Source organism: Falco rusticolus, chromosome 13 (genome assembly GCF_015220075.1).
Source record: "Falco rusticolus isolate bFalRus1 chromosome 13, bFalRus1.pri, whole genome shotgun sequence".
NCBI classification, from domain to species: Eukaryota; Metazoa; Chordata; class Aves; order Falconiformes; family Falconidae; genus Falco; species Falco rusticolus.
In genome coordinates, this window is record NC_051199.1 from 1,325,754 (window position 1) to 1,343,553 (window position 17,800).

Here is a 17,800-nt window from a genome sequence, read left to right on the forward strand (position 1 = left end):
TGGTGTCAGTTATCTGTAGTATTAGTTGAGTGGATGAGTTATACCTCATTATCAGATTTTATCTCACAAGGATAAAATTGTACTTTGTCCTGACGCTGCATCCTTTCAAAAGCAACAGCTGACTTTCATGTCTAACAACATTATTCTTCTAGCTTTGTTCTCTGAACTTCCTCCTCCTGCAAACGATTCAACCATGCTGCCTGGATGGTCAGAAGGTTTGCCTTCATGGGATCCAAGGAAATTCAGAGGTCTTTGTGGACAGCTGTGAAGGACGTTCTGAGTCTGTGTGTGATGGGTCAGATAACCATCCATTCTCTCAGATTCACCGCACACCACGTCTCAAGGATGTTCCGTGTGTTCCAGCTGCTGAGCGTTTGTGCAAATGCTTGAGTGTGTAGGACAGAGGCTCAGCTCAGTAAGGCACTTCTGATTTGTGCTCTGGCTGGTTGGGGGAATCGCATCATCTGTTCTTGAGCTGTCCTCTGCCAGATGATTCGGTGAGCGCAGAGGGCAGAGCTGTCATCTTCTAGCTTGTAAAAGTGCAGTGTTGTCCCTTCTTGTCCCTTCTCCTGCTTCTGGTGGAACTGAAGGTGGAACAGAGGTACTGGGTATGTGGACACTTAAACATGCAGAACCTTCAGTGCCTTTTCATTACCGGATTGTTTCAGTGCAGTAAATTACATGCATTTTGTGTGAGCAATAAAAGTCAGCAATATGCGGCAAAGCGTAAACAGCAGGGTGTTGACACTTCTAAAAACTTTACTATATCTGTAATTATTGCTTCCTTTCTCTGATTGTTATCATATGTTGCTTTTAAAGTGATCACATCAGATTTGTTTTCCAACCTAGCAACAGCTGCTTTTTTGCACAAGAAAATTTTTGTGCTCTTTTTAGATGTTAAAGCAAGTGATTGAAATGAAGATTACTCTGAAGTGTCTGCACTTTAAAGGATGTTAAACCTTATTAGCACTTAAGCTGCAAATAAAATCAACTGTTCCATTTTCATTGCCTATGGAAGTGCAATGCAAATGGTAGGCAAAACAGGATACTGAAACATCCATTTCAGTAATGAAAGCACTTCAGTTTGTTTGAATCACAACTGTATTACGAATGGAGTTATCTAAAATGATGCGTATTCTTCTGCAACTTTCCTGATTTTTTGTACACATGAGATTCTTCAGCTCGATTTCACTTCTTAAGGAGAAGAAATAATGGGACATTTTTAAAACTTTGTGTCTTTTTTTCTTTTTAAGAGATGAGAATGTTGCGAGTCAGGAATTACTCATTGAATTTGTGAGTTGCTTCTTTCTGTGGGTGAGAGTGATGAAGCTGCTCCCAGTTGAAAGGGCTATTCTACATTATTTATGTGTTTTGTTAATATAAAAGTCATATGCTCTGCTAATACTTTGGTTTTCAAATTGTTGTGAAAAAGTTCTCAGAAACAAGGTGGCTCTTTGCATTTCTTGTGCTATCGGCCTCCAATCCTTTCCTGGAGAAATCCAAGTATTTCTCTCATTTCTGTTGCCTCTTATCCTGAATAGCAGGCTCTAGTGCGATGTTGTCCCTCGGCGTGACTGGTGGTGTTTGTCCAGGGCTGGACCCTTTTGGGAAGAGCTGTCCTGGCCCCTTTCTTGTCAGCCAGCCTTGGCGGCTACTTCTGGACAGGCTGGGAATCTGGGGGGTGCAATACTCCGTACGGGCAGAGCTCTGCTCCTCGCAGGCTGAAGTTCCTACAGTGTTTGGCTCTTTGTGTTACTGAGGGACAGGCTTACTGGTTGGGGATGTTTGGGTGGTCTTCAGCCTGTTTGGCCATTGGCAGCACCTTGCCTCCGTGCTGGATCTCAGCGTGCGGGTGGAGTGTCCGTGCCCCCTCTCCCATCCCGTAGTGCCCTGACTCTTCCTACCAGTTGTCTGTACGTACCAGGGAGACTTAACTGAACGAAGACCTGAAATGTTCGTTATTCAAAGCAAAATGTGAGATTTGTTGCCTGTATCTCAGTGGCAGGTTAATGGAATGGTACCTTCCTCAGCAGCGTTCTCCCCTGCAAATGGGGTTAGCCCCCCCCCCGTTAGCCCCCGGCCCAGCGTGCCTCTGGCGCGGGGTGCCCCGAGCGTGCGGCTGGGGGATCTTGTGTTCCTGTGTTGGGGTGGGGGCAACGGACAGCCGCTCTGTGAGCTACCTGCCCTTCAGCTCGGTCAGCGAGGGATTTGACGTAAATATTCCTTTGAAGCTTCCAACCCCGAGCGCCCTGTTCATGCTGGAAAAATGTGCCGGGGGTTGACTTTTTTTTTTTTTAATAACCCCGAAAGTCCGGCGGAGCTGCCCGGCCGGTGCCGCAGGGAGGAGCGGGCCACGGCAGCCCTGCGGGCGGCGCGGGACCGGGGACGGTGTGTTCGGGCGAAGGGGCCGGTCGCCCCCGCCGCGCCTCCGTCTCCCGGCGGGCCCAGGACCCCCGCGCTCCCCCAGGCACGGGGACTCCGCGGCGGCCCCGCTCCCGGCCCCCGAGTCCCCGCCCCCCAGCCCCGGACAGCCAATGGCGGCGCGGGGCGGGGCGGTGGCGGCGCGGGGCAGGGGCTCGTGCGGCGGCGCGCGGCGCGCTGGCCCTCGGCGGTGAGGTGAGGTGAGGCGCGGCGGGGCCCGCGGCTCCGGGCCGCCCCGACAGCCGGCCCTGCAGGCCGGGCGCTGAGGGGGGTCCCCAGCCCCCGGGCGGGCCTTGGAGCGGGGCTGCCGGCCGGCGGTGACCCAGGCCCGGCGGCGCGGCGGGGCCCGGCGCGGCTCGGCCCGCCTGCGCGTCTGGCGCTTCCGCCGCCCGCGGCCGCTGTCGGGCGCTGCGGCCCCGGGCGGAGGCTTTCGCGTAGGAGCCCGGCCGGGGCAGGGGCCCTCCCCGCGCCCCTGGGGGGGGCGCGGTCCCCGCTCTTGCCGCCCTGAGGACGCGGCGGGCTGTGGCTGGCGGGGGGCTGCGGAGCTCCTGCTCGGCGCGCTGCCGAGGGCCTGGCCGGGGCGGCTGCCTTCTCGGGCGGGGAGCGTCTGGGCACTTGCGGCCGGCCCGGCCCCTGCCCCTGCGAGGGACGCCCGGAGCTCGCCGAGGCTGCGAGGGGCTGCTGCTGCATCGCCCTCGCTCCCTGTTGGCAGGTAAAGCGCTCCTGAAGCCGCGCTCATCCGCTGCGGTCCTTCATCCTCCATCCAGGCAAGCGGCAGGGAGCCCCGAGCCCCCCCTTGTGCTGCCGGCGGGGTCGGCGTTTGTAAGGGGAGCGGGGGCCCGGCGCGGGCGGCTCTGGCTGCGGCTGGACGCTTATCGTCGCTTCATCCCCCTTCGTTGTAGTTGTGGGATTCCTGATGTGTCGGTTGGTGCCATTTTGGTGTAGTGATGCTAATGGGGTGTTACTGCCTGGTGAAAAATAAGAGTAAAGTTTGCTTCTGGTGGATTGAAGGGACCTGGTTTGAGAGCTCCTGCTGAGACCGCTCCCTCGCTGCTCTGTGCAGGCTCCCACTGAGTGCAGGTGGTGGGGATCCCTTCCTATGGGAGGCACGGATCAACCTGCTCACACCGGGGAGCTGGGAGACTGGTGTTACTTCAGACCAGCCTTCTGCACAGGCAGGGGATGGAGCATCGTGGTGACTTTGTGACTGACCAACAGACACTGTAGTCGGAGGAGTTCCTTTGAAAGCCCGTGGTATCTTGAGCGGGCATACCCTCAGGTGGAAGCTGCCTTTCCAGGTTTGCTGCTAGCTGAAAACTACTGGTTTGCTTCTGAAAAATAAGTTTATTGCATCCAAGTAGAAGATAAAATTCATTGTGATTTCGAAGTTATTTCAAAAAGGCAATAAAAAGTACATAGCTACTTAAAGTTTGTAAATTTTTGTACCATTTGCTCCTTCAGTTGGGGCTGAGAGCGATGGTCGTTCTGTTACTGTTCTTCAGGAAGCTCATTTAGCTTTGGTGCCTGGTCCCGATTTATAGGAAATTATCAGGATAAACACTTAGTGCAAAAAAGTTTTGGGTGGGTGAATGCAAGGAAGATTTTTTCCTTAGAACTGCTTATATTGTGGTAACATTGCATTATAGTTTTGCATTCATGAGAGGGTAAATGAGACCTTGTTCAGCTTGCCTGGCATGGGAGGCTTTCGGTGCTGTTGGACACTTTCTCTGCTTTGCCCGCAGAGCCTCTCTTCCTGGTGCTTGCAGCCTGCCAGGCTTCACTCTTTCGTTTTCCTCCACGTTCCATTTAGTCAGCCCCTTTAACTGAAATACTTCCTCAGTCATGGCACAACTGTTTTTGTTAAAAAATGTCATTTATAGTCAGCTTACGTAAAACATGATGCGTTTCTATGATTGGTGGTGAAACTGGAAATAGTGATTGGCTTGGTTAGTACTTCTCACACTTCTGGTTTTTGAGGCAATTGGAGCAGGTCGGGCTATTTGGGAATTTTTAATAATTGTAATGGCTTTAATAGTGTGCACCGGAGAGGAATTGGATGTGGCGTGGAGAAATGCTTTCAACTGCAGTACAGCGGGCAGGGCCCTGCTTTTCTAGGGAAACATGGATTGCTTCTGCATGTTGTGTTTTCTGCCTAGGTGCTTGTTAGACCTTTAAAATATCAGTATATGCTGGCTGGAGACTAGTCTAGTGGTAAGTATTTTTAGGAAAGCGTCCTTAGCCCCCCTGGGTTCACTCTTCCTGTTTAGACCTGTAAGGAAGGACTTTGACATCTGCAGTTTCTGTTTGATGTGACTTTGGTCTCTCCTTGCTGGTATCTAAAGCTAGTAGAAATACCCAAGATCTCCTCGTTTAGCCTGGAGTTGGCTGGCCTGCCTGCCTTGCCTTTGGGAACTCGCTGGCTTCTGCTAGAGGTGAGGCTGCCAAAGCCTCTCTGCCATGAGGCTGCTCCGTGTGCTACCTTGGCTGTCACTGCTCATGTCTTTTTCCTTTTGAGTAACTGCAGCGTCTGTCCCTTCTAGTAGCTCTTTATTCAGAATGGGATGAGTGTGTTCATGGAGTACTAATTGTAAGAGCAGTTGTGTAATAAATAGCCTTGTGAAAAGTGTAACTGATTCTGAGCAGCTTCAGTTCCATCTGAATGGTAGTAGCAAAATTTTACCATGTGGTTAAGTTACAAGGACACAGTATCAAGGCGGTATAGATGACACAGAGCTATGGTTTCTCTTCAGATTAGCAGTTAGAGGTGTAACCTGGGCAGCTGGCCCTGCTGATTTTTGCTGTTGCAGTGATTTTAAAAGTTTTTCTCCTTTGCTGCATGGCCACGCAAACTGGGAAGTTCAGTGAAAAGATGTGCGCAAAACAGTCTAAGAAAGAAAATTTCTGCTAATTTGTTACCTTAAAACTGGTAGGTTAGGCACTGGGCAGCGTACACACACTTCTAAGGTTGTGATCATCCTTCTCACACTTTCTCGTTTTGTGTGTTGTCAGTTGGGAAACTGGAGGTGTCTCTGCAGTGGTCTTGAGCTCCATCATGGCTCTGCAGCACTCACAAGGGCTCTGAGAGACACCTAAGCCAAACAAGCCTTGTAGTGTAATTAGGAAGGAGGCAGCTGCCTCCTCTCCTGTGACAAGTTTATCTGTACAGGTGTCTGCAAGTATAAAAAGAAAAAAACCCATAAAGCTGAAATCCACTGTTCTGCAAGCCAGGAAGATGTTTGACCAGTCTCAGTGGGTACAAAGATTAATACCTACCCCGCGCCCCCCCCGCCCCTAATTTTTGACTACATGTGTGGTTGGCTCCACTTAGATTCACAGTGCGGACTGCCTGCCTACTCAAAGCGTAGAGGGACAAAGGAATGTTTTCATGATCTGCCTCACTCCTTTTTAGACAAAACACGTTTATTATGAAACAGTAATCTAACACTTCATTGAATTTTTTGTAGTGTGGTGGCCATGCCAAGGCTGTCCCAGTATCAGTATCCCCGTACTTTTGGTAGTTCACATGGAGTGTGATATTTGGGAAATGCAACCGAAAGCACTGAGGAGCCTGTATGTTTCTGCATGTATTTCTGCTGAGTGCCTTGCACGCTGTTGCCAAATACTTTATGCCAGTGGCTTTGTTGGGCACATTGCATCCTGAGCACACGTGCCTCACATTCATGTCGACCCTGCTGCAATCCCTGTGCAAATATTGCCACTGTTCCTGTGGCGCGGAGGGCTGGGGAGGCATGCAAGTCTTTTTCCCCTGTGTCAAATTAAAACATTTGCTTTTCAACGACTGCCACTGAACCATGAAAGTAAGGATCAAGATACAAGAGTCAGCCTACTTGAACTAGTGTAGATTTCTGTAATTGAGATTTTTGTCCACTGACTTAATCTGGGTACAGTGTGGGTTTGCTAATAAGGTGAAGAACTGTTATCTGCTGCAGAAATCTGCATTATGAAGGCTCTGAGCAGCCAGCATTGGTTGGCATAGTTACAGTTTTGCATGAGTCGTCATTTTGGGGGATGAAGAAAGTTAATTGTTCCTGTTATCTTGGGGTGTGGTCCGATGTTGTAGCAAAGTCAACAGGATGGCTAGGTACCAGTGAGAGGCAGAGTCCTGCCTGACCCTTCGCTGCCTGCGGCTTTTCTTGTGCTGTCAGCAGCACTCGTGCTGCTTGTGGTGTCCTTGGTTAGTGAGCTAAATTGGCAGAAAAATTAATTGGAAATTAAAATGTCAATATGATAGTGGGTAGAGGGCACAGGTTTGAGTATCCTGTTTCCTAGCCATGTTTTGGGATAGTTGTGTTTTTTAGGGTGGGTTTTTTTTCCTCCACTTATTTTTCTTCCCAGTAGCTGGATTTTTGACCTGAGTTTCATCAACTTTTTCATTGGTTTTAATAGCGGGAGGAAGAGCATTAAATAAGGACTTGGCGTGTGATTGTGCTTTAGTGGGTATTATTTTCATATGGGGTGTCAGTGGAAAACTTTCAGGCGGTAACCTTCTATTTTCTTCCAGGTTTCTTTAGACCCTGCTCAGTGCTGAAAGATGGGAGAGATAGAAGGAACGTACAGAGTCTTGCAAACTCCTGGCTCTCGTTTGGGTGTCCAGAAAAATGCGGGAGTGAGTACCTTGGAGCCGGGACAGAACCTCTCTACTGCAGTGGCATCATCTCCTGCCAAAATGCACGAGCGGGACCTACCGATCAAAATAAAGATGTTGGACAACACGGTGGAAGTACTTGACATTGAGGTAAGAGAGGTTTAAACCTGCTATCAAGTACACTTAGCCTCCAATAATGTAAAGCTCATAGGATGTGCTACTGTACAGAGGCGATATTTGAATAAAGATTCCTGTAGGGATTTTACCTACTTAGAAGTAGTTAAATAAGTAGCACATCTTGCTGTTTTAAAATCTTTTAAGTATAACAGATGTTTTGTGTTTTTAACAGCCTTTAAATACAAGCACATACTGTAACAAGCAGCTTTAACTGTTATTTGTTTTGGGGGAACACCAACTGTCTTCTGCCAAAGTGTTCTTGCTTCCTGAGCCACTTGCAGCTTTGTTGATTTGGCAGCTGGGACAGCAGAGGAGCTTTCTTTTAGTTACTATTTTTTATTAATTATTTTAATGGCTTCTTCACTCCTCTTCAACTGAACTAGCTCCTGTTTAAAGTTTTTGCTTGTTGCCTCACTTTGGGAGGAAGGCACCAGAGGAGTAGTGATGTTTCTGAAAATTTCTATTAAAACTCTACTTGCTGGGCTATTGGGGAAATCAGCCTTAAGAAATACAAACTGTGCTCATATTGCGGTGGTTCTGTTTTTAAACAAAAAAATATTTTTGTTCTTCAGATTCTTGTTTCATTCTCAGCATTAACCTCAGATTTTAGTTTTAGCTTGGCTAAAGATCTGTTGTTACAAAACAGACTTGTTCTGGTGAAGATATTCAGCTATCAGATATTCTGCGTTAGTATCAGACTGACTTTAAATTAGCACTTGTAGCCTTAGTTTGTTGCACAGATGTAAACAGGTTTTTCCAAGTAGAGTAAAAAAGATATGGAGCTTTGAAGAAATAGTGGCTTTTGGGGATGTCTTCTATAGATTGCTGTCCAGCTGTTCAACACTCAAACATGAAATCTAATTTTGTAAAATTTTTTTTTTGGTTCAGTGTGAGGCTGTGCCTATATCCTCCCACCTGAGGACACAGAGGGTACAGCAAACCCATCCACCCCTCATTTACTGCATACAACCCACATCTGATGACTTTGATTCTTTTGATGTGTGATTTTTTTTTTGTTTGGTTTTTTTTTCAAGTTGGTGTAGACATTGGTGCTTTTGTGATTTGATTTTAAAAAAGAAGAAAAAGCGCTAAGCAACTGCCCCAACTCTATAATTTTCAAAATTGATGCAAGTCTACTGTAAACTGTTAAAATCAAGAAAGAATTTCTAACTCCTGGTCTCTGCTTTATTACATGAAGTTAATGACTGGAAATCTCCTGTATAGCCTAAAGCATAGATGTTTTCCTTCTCTTCCTTGTCATATCTGTACCAACTCTGCCTGCTCTTCTCATGCAAATCTTCCAGTTTCCTCAGTAACCTTACCCTCTTCATCTTTATAACTCTTATCTGGCTCTTTCTGACACAGTCAAAGCCTATTTTATTGTCTTTGATCTACTGCTGAAGGAAAATGCTTTGTCTACACTTGCCTCAGAAACCTTTTCAGCCTTCAGACTTGCTGATGCTCAGGTGGCCCTGCGGTCCTGTCCTGGAGCTCTGCGCTAGCATCTCTGCTGTTCTCTAACCTCTGAGCACCTTCCCTTGGTTCCCCTTAGTTCTTGCCTGTGCTCGGTATGGTTCACTACTTCCACAATACCTTGTTTTTTGAAACTGTCTTGACCTGGCTCTCCTTCATGTGCTGGAACAGTCTGGGCTATAGATCCTCCCAGTTATCTTCATTGCTCTCTGGCTTCCATTGCAGGTCCAGTTTAGTTCCGTCCTTAACCCCTTGTCTTGCCCTATAGGACTTTGTTGTTAAGTCTTACCATTGAATGTAAATTCAGCTGTGGCTTGTTCTTCACGATGTCTAAACTCTGGATTGTCTCTCAGCTCTAAATAAAATCAGCCTTTGCCTGGTGAAACTTGGTTTTCATATTTATGTGTCAACATCAAGCTTCGCATGTATAAAACATAAATTCCTCATGCTAGTTTTTTGGCTGCTGTGAGTCATACTCCAGTCTCCCCTGTCTGACCAATAATGTGGTTTATATTCACCTCTGATTCCTTCACTTCCTTTAGCAGGCCACCCTGTGCAGGCGTGCTTGCAATCTCTAGGGTGGTACTATTTAACTAAACAGCTAAAACTGATCCCATCCCAGGACCACCTCATTTCACACCTTTGTTGTTGCAGTCACCTTGTCGGCTTCAGCCTCTCTAGTCCTGCTCTGTATGTACCTGTTTTGCATGTTGCAGTGAGTATCAACCCACTCAGTTGTTCCTAGCAGCTGCTACTGCCTGACCATTTTTTGTTTCACTTCACTGGCTCCCTCTCTTTGTAGCTTCAAATGTAGGTTGCTTACCTCCGCTTTCAAGGTCCTTCAGGGCCCTGTCTGTAGTCTCCTGCAAGAAGGTACTCGGCTCCATCCCCTAAGTGGGCCACAGTGCAGTACCATTGTAGGTGGTTTTTTTCCCATCACAATAGAGGTTCCCTTAATCAGGAGCTATCTTAGTTTTCTCTTTTTACCTGGAAAGCTCTCTTGGGTTGTGACATCCACGGAAACACCTGAATTTGGGCATCTAGCATGCTGAGGCCATAGTTAATATCATACTGTTCTTCTTTACAAGGTCATTCGGAACTGAACAACTTGGAAACTTTTGCCTGGTGTTGTAAGCGGTGAGAAGGGGTCATCCTTTGTTCATTTGCACAGCATCGAGCACAAAACGGTCCATAGTCAGCAACTCTGATGTTGCTAATGCCAATACACTGCCTACATTGCCTTTCATTTTTGTCTAAAGAGGTAGCAAATGATAGCAAACAGGGATGAGGTATTAAATTGTAACCCTCTGCCTCCTAAGTTCGGTGGACTGCTGGGATAGCAGTAACTGCTGACTGCTGTTTGTGATGGAAAATTGAAATTTTTCACTTGGGGATTGTGGGAGAGAATTAGGAAGAGTCAGCCACATTTACTGAATAGGTGTGGGCTAGCACAGATGTTCTTGGGTTTTTTTAAAACACAATGGGAGAAATTAGTGATTAAGCAGCTGTCCTAGAGGGATTGAGGCTCTGATTGTAGTGCTGCTTGCCCACTCCTCTTTGCTTTTGCATTTTTTTTTTTCCACTGGGTGTGGAAATGAGGTGGTGGTGTCATTATGTGTTTCGTAGGGCTTGTGTGTATTGATTCAGGTCAGTAATAATTCTACAGTGTAGTGGGACACTGAAGCCTTTCTCATAGGTGCTGTTGGCACTGTCTTCTGGAGATGTCGCTTACGGCAAAAGTGTTTGGGGTTTTTTTTTTCCTCTATTCAGATAATTTTCCCTTCTTTCTGTTAGGAACAATGGTAAATACCCTTTTACTGAGAAAAGTGGTGTGTTGGTGGAAGAGACTGACTAGGCACAGTGGTCAGCTTCTGGAGAGGGGTCTTCTCTGTGCAGCATGGTAGAGAAGCTGATGCAGGAGCCCTGTTTACTGCCTTGCTTCTGATGCTGTCTAAAATGAGCCACATCAGCAATTTTAACTGTATGGGATAAACAGAGTTGCTGCAATGATGATATAATCCATGCAGCTTTTCCTCGTTATCCCCTCCTTTCTCCAAGATGCATTTAAAACACTTGCTTGTCTCCCAGCAGGTGTTGGTGGATACTCCCATTTGATAGCTCTTCCCCATCACTTGAGTTTTTTAATTTGCCAAAGAGCAAGAAAAGGACTGACAAAGTGGCATAACAGATGGGACAAGAACACAATAGGAAAGGACAACCTTTCCTTCATGTTATTGTAGTATTTAGAACAGTGTGTTAAAAGGTCATTATGGTGACATTCCACTGCCTTTAGTCTAAAATCCACTGTCTCTGTCTGCTCTCACCATTTGTACTGTAAGTTTCCTTTCTAACTATGAATCGCGTTAATCAGTAAGAGTGAGCTGTTCTTTAAAGTATGCTGGGGCAGAGCTCTTCTCCAGGGAATCTATTTTGAGTGTTAGGGGATAGAGTAATGCTCAAATGTTTTCTAGGATTTAAAAAATTGAAAATTGGGTGTTTATGGTTTCTCCTTTTCCTCCCAAAACAGAAAAGAGAATGAAACATATCCATCCAAAGCTAGGCTGGAATATTAATTATTTTAATGAGATGTGGGGTTTCCCTTTTTATAGGCAGCTTGTTTAGTCAGTTCAAATCTTGCATGTGCCATATCACGGAGTATCTGTCCTATTCCCTCCAAGCTAAGTCTGTCCAAATGGGTGGTTTTGCAGACTACTAGCTGAATGATTGGAAAATTCAATTTAATTCAAACCGTGGGCACACTTAAAAGTAATCAGGGTTTTACAATAGAAGTTCTGCCAGCTTTCCTGATTTTCTTAAGAGGTTAAGCATGGAGGCCTTTGATCAGCGTAAAAATATTGCAGACTGTTAAGTGGAAGGGCCTAGGCTGGGTTTAATTTGCCAAAAAGACCATTTGGAGAAATTGTGCTTGTCTGGTGCTGGTTATGGAAGACAATAAAAGGTGCTGCAAGAAAGGATAACTTAAGCTATAGGAATTTAGGGTATAGGAAGTTTTGATTTACACTTACTGAAAGCTTTTGCGTTCATTTGTGGTAGAGTTGGAAGCGGAGCATGTTACAGCAACAAACATATGGGCTGTCAAAGACATGGAGTACAGCATGAGTGCCTGGGTTAGAGGAAACAAGGGGTCTTTTTGCATGACTTAGTTGGAAGAAGAGTGATACTGAGTAGGTGAGAGTCTGGTGCTGTCTTAAAATCCCAGTAAGTGAAATCATGGTTTAGTCAATAAGAAAGGGGTCAGACTTGTCGCATCCTCCAGCTGCTTTCTCCGATGCAATACTTTTTTGGGGGTCTGTAGGCAAGCAGACTGTAAGGTCTGCCTCTCTGACCCCGATTTCTCTTTGCACTAGCTTGTAAGACGTTTAATGGAATTGCTGCCATAATGTGATGTTTAATATTTGGTCCGTATGTTGTTTCTTATGTAGGAAAGGTGTGCTTACTTTCTTACATGAATTATGCTCTATGCTCTGAGAAAGTGCCCCAGAAAGAGAAGTTTAGATTCTCATGCTTCAGGTTTATCAGACTCTGTCTGGGGAGAACTTGACACTTCTTCAGTTGTGTGTACTTCCTCTTCTCCTTCTGTTTGAACATAAAATATAATTTGAGAGTGTGAAATACTTAGGTGTTATGTTATAGTTGAACTTTTATCTATTTTTACCTACAGGAGAATGAATTATGTAGAACTGTTATAGCCATCATAAAATAATAGCACAGTTAGTGCTCAGCAAAACCAGGTGGGTCTGCCTGCCTGCTCTACTCAGTGCAAAAACTTAAAACTAGAATATTCTCTTTCATGCTATTGTTTGTTGGGTTGCTTTGAGTACACAAGTCTATGAGTTTTGTGGTTTTTTTAAAAAAAAATGAAGTAACTTGTGTCTCAATAAAACATAAGTCTTGGTATTATGCACGCGTTAATAGTACGAGTTAGCTTTGTTGGTTTGCATTTGCCTTAGATTTGAGCTAACTTGTGTTTCTTGTGCTGGGATTTCAGTTTTGTCTTGCAGTCTTACCATGCTCTGAAGTATTGTTTAAGGCTTTGTGGGTTAGGCGAGTGCAGATGTTCTGGTGCCTTGGAGTGTGAAGCTGGGCCTTAGGAAAATGCTTCGTTTTGTTGGGATTTTTCCTGTTTTCTGTATTTCTACCAGACCTGTTCCCTTGTGCATGACTCGCTTTCTTGAAGGTTGCTGTATCTGTTCTCATTTTCTTACCAAGGACGTGAAAGACAGAGCATGTTCCTCATCCCTGTGGCACTTCGCAGTGTGTCCCTCTCCCTCTAGCACTGGTGGGCTGCCTGGGAGGGAAGTGCTTGACTCCACTGCTGTTTGTCAGAAAAGGCTAGTCAAAAAAAGATTACGCTTTCTCCCCTCCTCCCTGTATTTATTAGGTATCGTCCTCTCCATGCTCGTGTCTATTTTGGACTTTACTGATGTATCCTGTAACACTTACTATTATATTACTACAAAATTTAAGTGACTTAATCTGTCCTAAGTTGAAAACAGTTAATTGATGATTACTCAGTCCAATATTGGTACTGTCTTTGCTGGCAACCTTTATGACTCTTCCTTGGTTTATTTAAATTTACAAATTGCGTTATTAAAATTGCAAAATTACTTTAGATCCTTATGCTTAGAATAGAATAGAGTAACTATGTTTAGTTGTTCTGGTTTCTGTGCAGTTTGCAGGCATCTGTAATTGAAAAGGTGTCATGAAAATGGCACCTCTTCAGGTGCTCATTGTTTCCGACCAGCCATTAGAGCCTGTGACCATGAGTCACTGTAGTCAAGGGTCCTGAAATCAGGAGCTGGGCTAGGAGCGCAGGAGGGATTTCGGGACAGCCGAAGAAGCAATCTGACAGCTTGTACGTGTGTCGTGACTTCCTGCAGTTTGGAGAGTGTTTTTGGCTCATGCATACTGGAAAATGCTGCTTATCTGTAACTTCTTATGGTAGTGTTAGTACCTGTAAGAACTTTGTTGGGGCTCAAGCTGAAATTATGTAGCTTAAAATGCTATTATTGAGCAGTTTTAAGTAAGAAATACACATCTGTTAAAAATGGAGAGCGTAGTGGGCACTGCAAAACATTTACTCTGATTTTTCAGAGAGGCCATCCTTACTGCAGGCCATGGCAAACCCCGAGCACGTCGCCAGTGTTAGCGGCATTACAGATTCTCCGGCAGGACCAGGCAGCCTGCTGCCACCTCTTTGGCAGAGCCAGGCTCTGGCATGAGCTGCTCTCCTGCCTCTCCCTCGCTCTCTCTTCAACTGCTTTTTCCCCTCTGTGTTGTAAAAGTATTAACAGCTTAAATATGTGGGAAGTAGGGGGACAGGCTGCTTCTGAATCCTATTAAGCGCTATGCTGAAGGAATCAAGTATTAGTTAGCTTGTGTTTTTCTTCCCTGACTGGGAAGAAATAATCAAAATTCCAGAAAGAATCATAGCCAGATGTTTGTCATTGCTCCGGTTTGACTCTCCTAAATATGGCAAATAAGCTGCCTTAGGACTTATTTTAGTCTGACCTCAGAAGAGAAAGTTAGTAATTCACTATTTAAAATTTGAAGTTATTATAGTGTTTTAAAAAAAAGTAATTGAAGCTTTGCAATTTGTGTACTGTTTAATTCTACTGTATATTTTTTTTAGACCTGTTATTTTGTGTTTGGGGAGTTGCCCTTTTTGATGCTATGTAGGAATGCGGTATTGGGTGGGGAAAGGTAAAATGGCAGCCATTTTATTCATGGACCTTTGGTGTTTGTGTTTTTTGTTGGTATGTTGTTTTGGTTTTTTGTTTTTTGGTGGTTTTTTTGTTGTTTTTTTAAGAGAAGATGTGAACTTAAATTGTATTATAAAAACCATTTACTACTTTAAAGTTTTCTCGACTTTAGGTGTCCCATTATGTGAAAATTGAGTCACGCTGCAGCAAAGGAGAAACGTCTGAATATTCCTGTATGAAAAGTGTATTATATGCACATATTGTAATTTAAAACACAGAAACCATTTAGTAGAATGGTGATCAGGTGTTAGCACAGGCTTTGAAATAGGGATGTAATGGATTGAGTTCGTAACTGTTTGTATAGCTGTGATGTACTATAGTGCCTTCAGCATGTGAAGTACATAGATGAAAAACTCTTGTACGGGTTCAGAAGAGCGAACTGAGGAAGAGAGCCACGTTTGCGTAGCCTAACACTGAGTTGGTATAAAGCCGAACCCTTTTTAACCTCTCTTTAAGTTATTGTAAGCACACTGAGATGTTCTGCCTGAAATTGTTCTGTCTGGATGAGATCTGATAAAGTAAACCAATGCATAACATAATGGTCTTGGCATACATGCAGCCGTACAATTCTTGTACTTAATTCCTTTCAGATGCCTTCCAAAGTAACTGGTACACAACCTTGTAAAGAAGAAGCTGTTACCTGTTAGGTTCCTTACTAATTCCAATAATGTGCTGTCATGACTAGTAAAGCAAGGAAATACTGTTAGTTTCTTAAACACTTCTGCAGCATGCAGGCGTTAATTGCTTTTTTTCGTAACCTAGTGACAAACGATAGTGACAATCAGCTGAAATCAGGTCAGTCTTATGCCATTCTATGAAAATAACTGTAAGAAATGCTGTATTCTAAGAAGAGAGAGCCTGAAAGTGAAAAAAAAGAACCCCAAACAACCCACAGCCAGCTAAAGACAGCTACAGAAATACAGCCTGCTACGAAGCAGTTCAGAGAAATTTTGGGTTAGTGCCTACCGAAAAAAGGGACTTGATGTTGAGCAAGGAATGGTGTCTCTTGGTACCCAGCAGAATTCAGAGAAGCACAGCCTTGTGAACATGTATGTAAATAAACAGGATTGCAAAAGCATACCTGTGTCATCTGTTTCTCCTTGCAGCAAAACGCATTTCTGGCAGTGCAATGTTGCCTACTTGTGTAAGAGGGAGACCATGTAAACTGAATATTTAAAAAGCTGTGCTGTGGTGACAATGCCTTGTGTAAAAGATCTGCTTTTCAAGACTGTGATGTTGGATGTGGAGCGGGGGAAGACCCCTCAATCTGACGGAACAGTCGTTCATTAATAAAAATAAGCATTTTAAAAGAAAAGGGAGAAAAAAATCAAAGAGAATTGAGCTGCCAAGTAGTCTATATCATGAGTTCAGAGACACTCCTGGAAGTCTTTGAAAAGCTCCTTAATGTGCTGCTGCCCCGACCTGAGCTGCATGTTTGAAACCCACAGGTACAAAACAGGGAGGTGAAACGCAAGTCAAGCTATCTAAATTGGAGTATATTGCTCTTTCGTAATCTCTTGTCACTTGCGGTAGGACTTGTGATGCCTTTTTGATGTGTTTGTAGCACCATGCTTGGGTTTTGTACACATGCTTCTGTATTTTAGAGCATTTGTGATGGTGAAAGCAGGTTTGAAAACGTTACCTAAGAAGTAATTTCTGCCCAGCCTCACGGCAGAGGAATGAAGTATTTTAACTACTAATGCCTCCTCACTGCTCAGGCCAGCCTTGAGAGGTGATGTTTCCCCGGGTGATCAGAAGCAACGGGAGCTCAGTTTTAAGCTTGCTTTCCCAGCACTGAGATCCAGGCTGATGTTTCACATCTCTGCTATCTGAGGTGCTGCTCTTCTCTGACTGCCCCTAGCAGAAGGCTTGGGCACAGCACCTGGTGGAGCCTGGGCACAAAACACTAAAATTAAAATGCTAAAATACCTATATTGATTTAAAAAAAAGGAAAGAGGGCTTTGTAGAGACTGTTAGAGCTGTCCGATGTGTCTTCAACTGAAATCATGAAGGACAGGCATCACTGTGCCTTGAAACCAGAGATGTAGGAAAGACTCGTGCTGCCAAGGGGGAAGTTAACAAAGCTTTGGCCTTATCTAATCTGACCTGTAGGTATTTATTAACCTATCACCATGGTAATTAACCTCTGCTCAAAGTACAGTGGGGAGTGATGTTAAGGCAGCTGGTACAATTCCAGTTTTGCACAAAACAAAGTTTTGGCTTTTCCTGTAAAAATACCTAATCTGTATAAAGAATCTTTCATGACAGTCTTATTTCTTTGATCTTTTAAACTTGTTTCCTTTGGGCAGGCTTCCTCAAAGCAGTGTGCCAACCTGAAGTGCCGTAAGACGTTGCAGGGAAAGACCAGATCAAATCTGGTTGATGTGGGCATGGATGATGGTTTTGAGGCAAAAGCATAATTAATGGAGAAAGACTTGTAATTTTAGTAACCTTTTTTATGAACAAAGGGATACAAAGTATTGTCTGTATTTAAAAAGACTTAAAAATGTAGATTTTTATTTATATGCATATATGTATGTGTAATGATGCTGTGCAAGTTCCTAGAATACCTACAGTCCAAATAGGTGGTGGCCAGGCACGTTAGAGGGAGTAGGTGTAAGGAAGGTTCAGTGGTTTACACAAGTGCATGGGAAAGTTCAGGGAGAAAAAATGATACCATCAGTCTCCTAACTTCAAGTTTCTTAGCTTTATTACACCGTTGTACGGCTTGCATGAACAAAATAGGTGCTTAGACATTCTGTTTTGAACCTTGCTTTCTTCAAGTAGAAGGCTTTTCTCGAGAATGGTTAGTAATGGCATATAGCCTATTTTGACAGAAAGCCATTTTTATAAGTAGGCACTTGTATCCGACCTTGGTTATTTCAGCTACCTGGTTGTTTAAAGGCGTGAAATAGTGCAGATATTTAATGTAGCATGCTGATGAGGCTGAACCCTTTTGAGTGTGCACTCGATGTTTGAGAAAGACGGTCAGTGTCATGTGGCTCTGGCCCTTTGCAGATTACTTGAAGTAGTGCATGCTGTAAAAGAAGCCCAGTGTCACCATTAGCGCAATTTTCTGGCATTCCTACTGGCGTGATCTTTGCCGCTGCATGGGATCACCCACCCTAAAGCAGCTGCTTTCTCTGATACTGTTGCTGCTGTTGTCTGAATGTTTAATTATTAGCAAGCATTAACTGTCGTGTCTAATAGTCAGGTGGTAGCATCCTGTGAGACTCTTTCCAATGATGTGGTCCAGGTTTTAATTTCGGTGACTTTACCTCTTCCCCAGGTAGTCTAGAGCAGTGTGTGAAGCAGAGGAACAGGGAGGTTCACGTTTGTA

General features: G+C 44.6%; 1 protein-coding gene across 1 annotated transcript in view; it reads left to right on the forward strand.

Moving 5' to 3' along the window:
• The first annotated feature begins 2,622 nt into the window (after positions 1 to 2,622).
• The window catches only part of FARP2 (FERM, ARH/RhoGEF and pleckstrin domain protein 2), an 81,761-nt gene continuing 66,583 nt past the window's right edge, over positions 2,623 to 17,800 (forward strand). The window contains 2 exon segments of the mRNA XM_037406217.1: positions 2,623 to 3,133; positions 6,944 to 7,177. Coding sequence (XP_037262114.1) covers positions 6,974 to 7,177 — 204 coding nt within the window. The 5' untranslated portion in view covers positions 2,623 to 3,133; positions 6,944 to 6,973.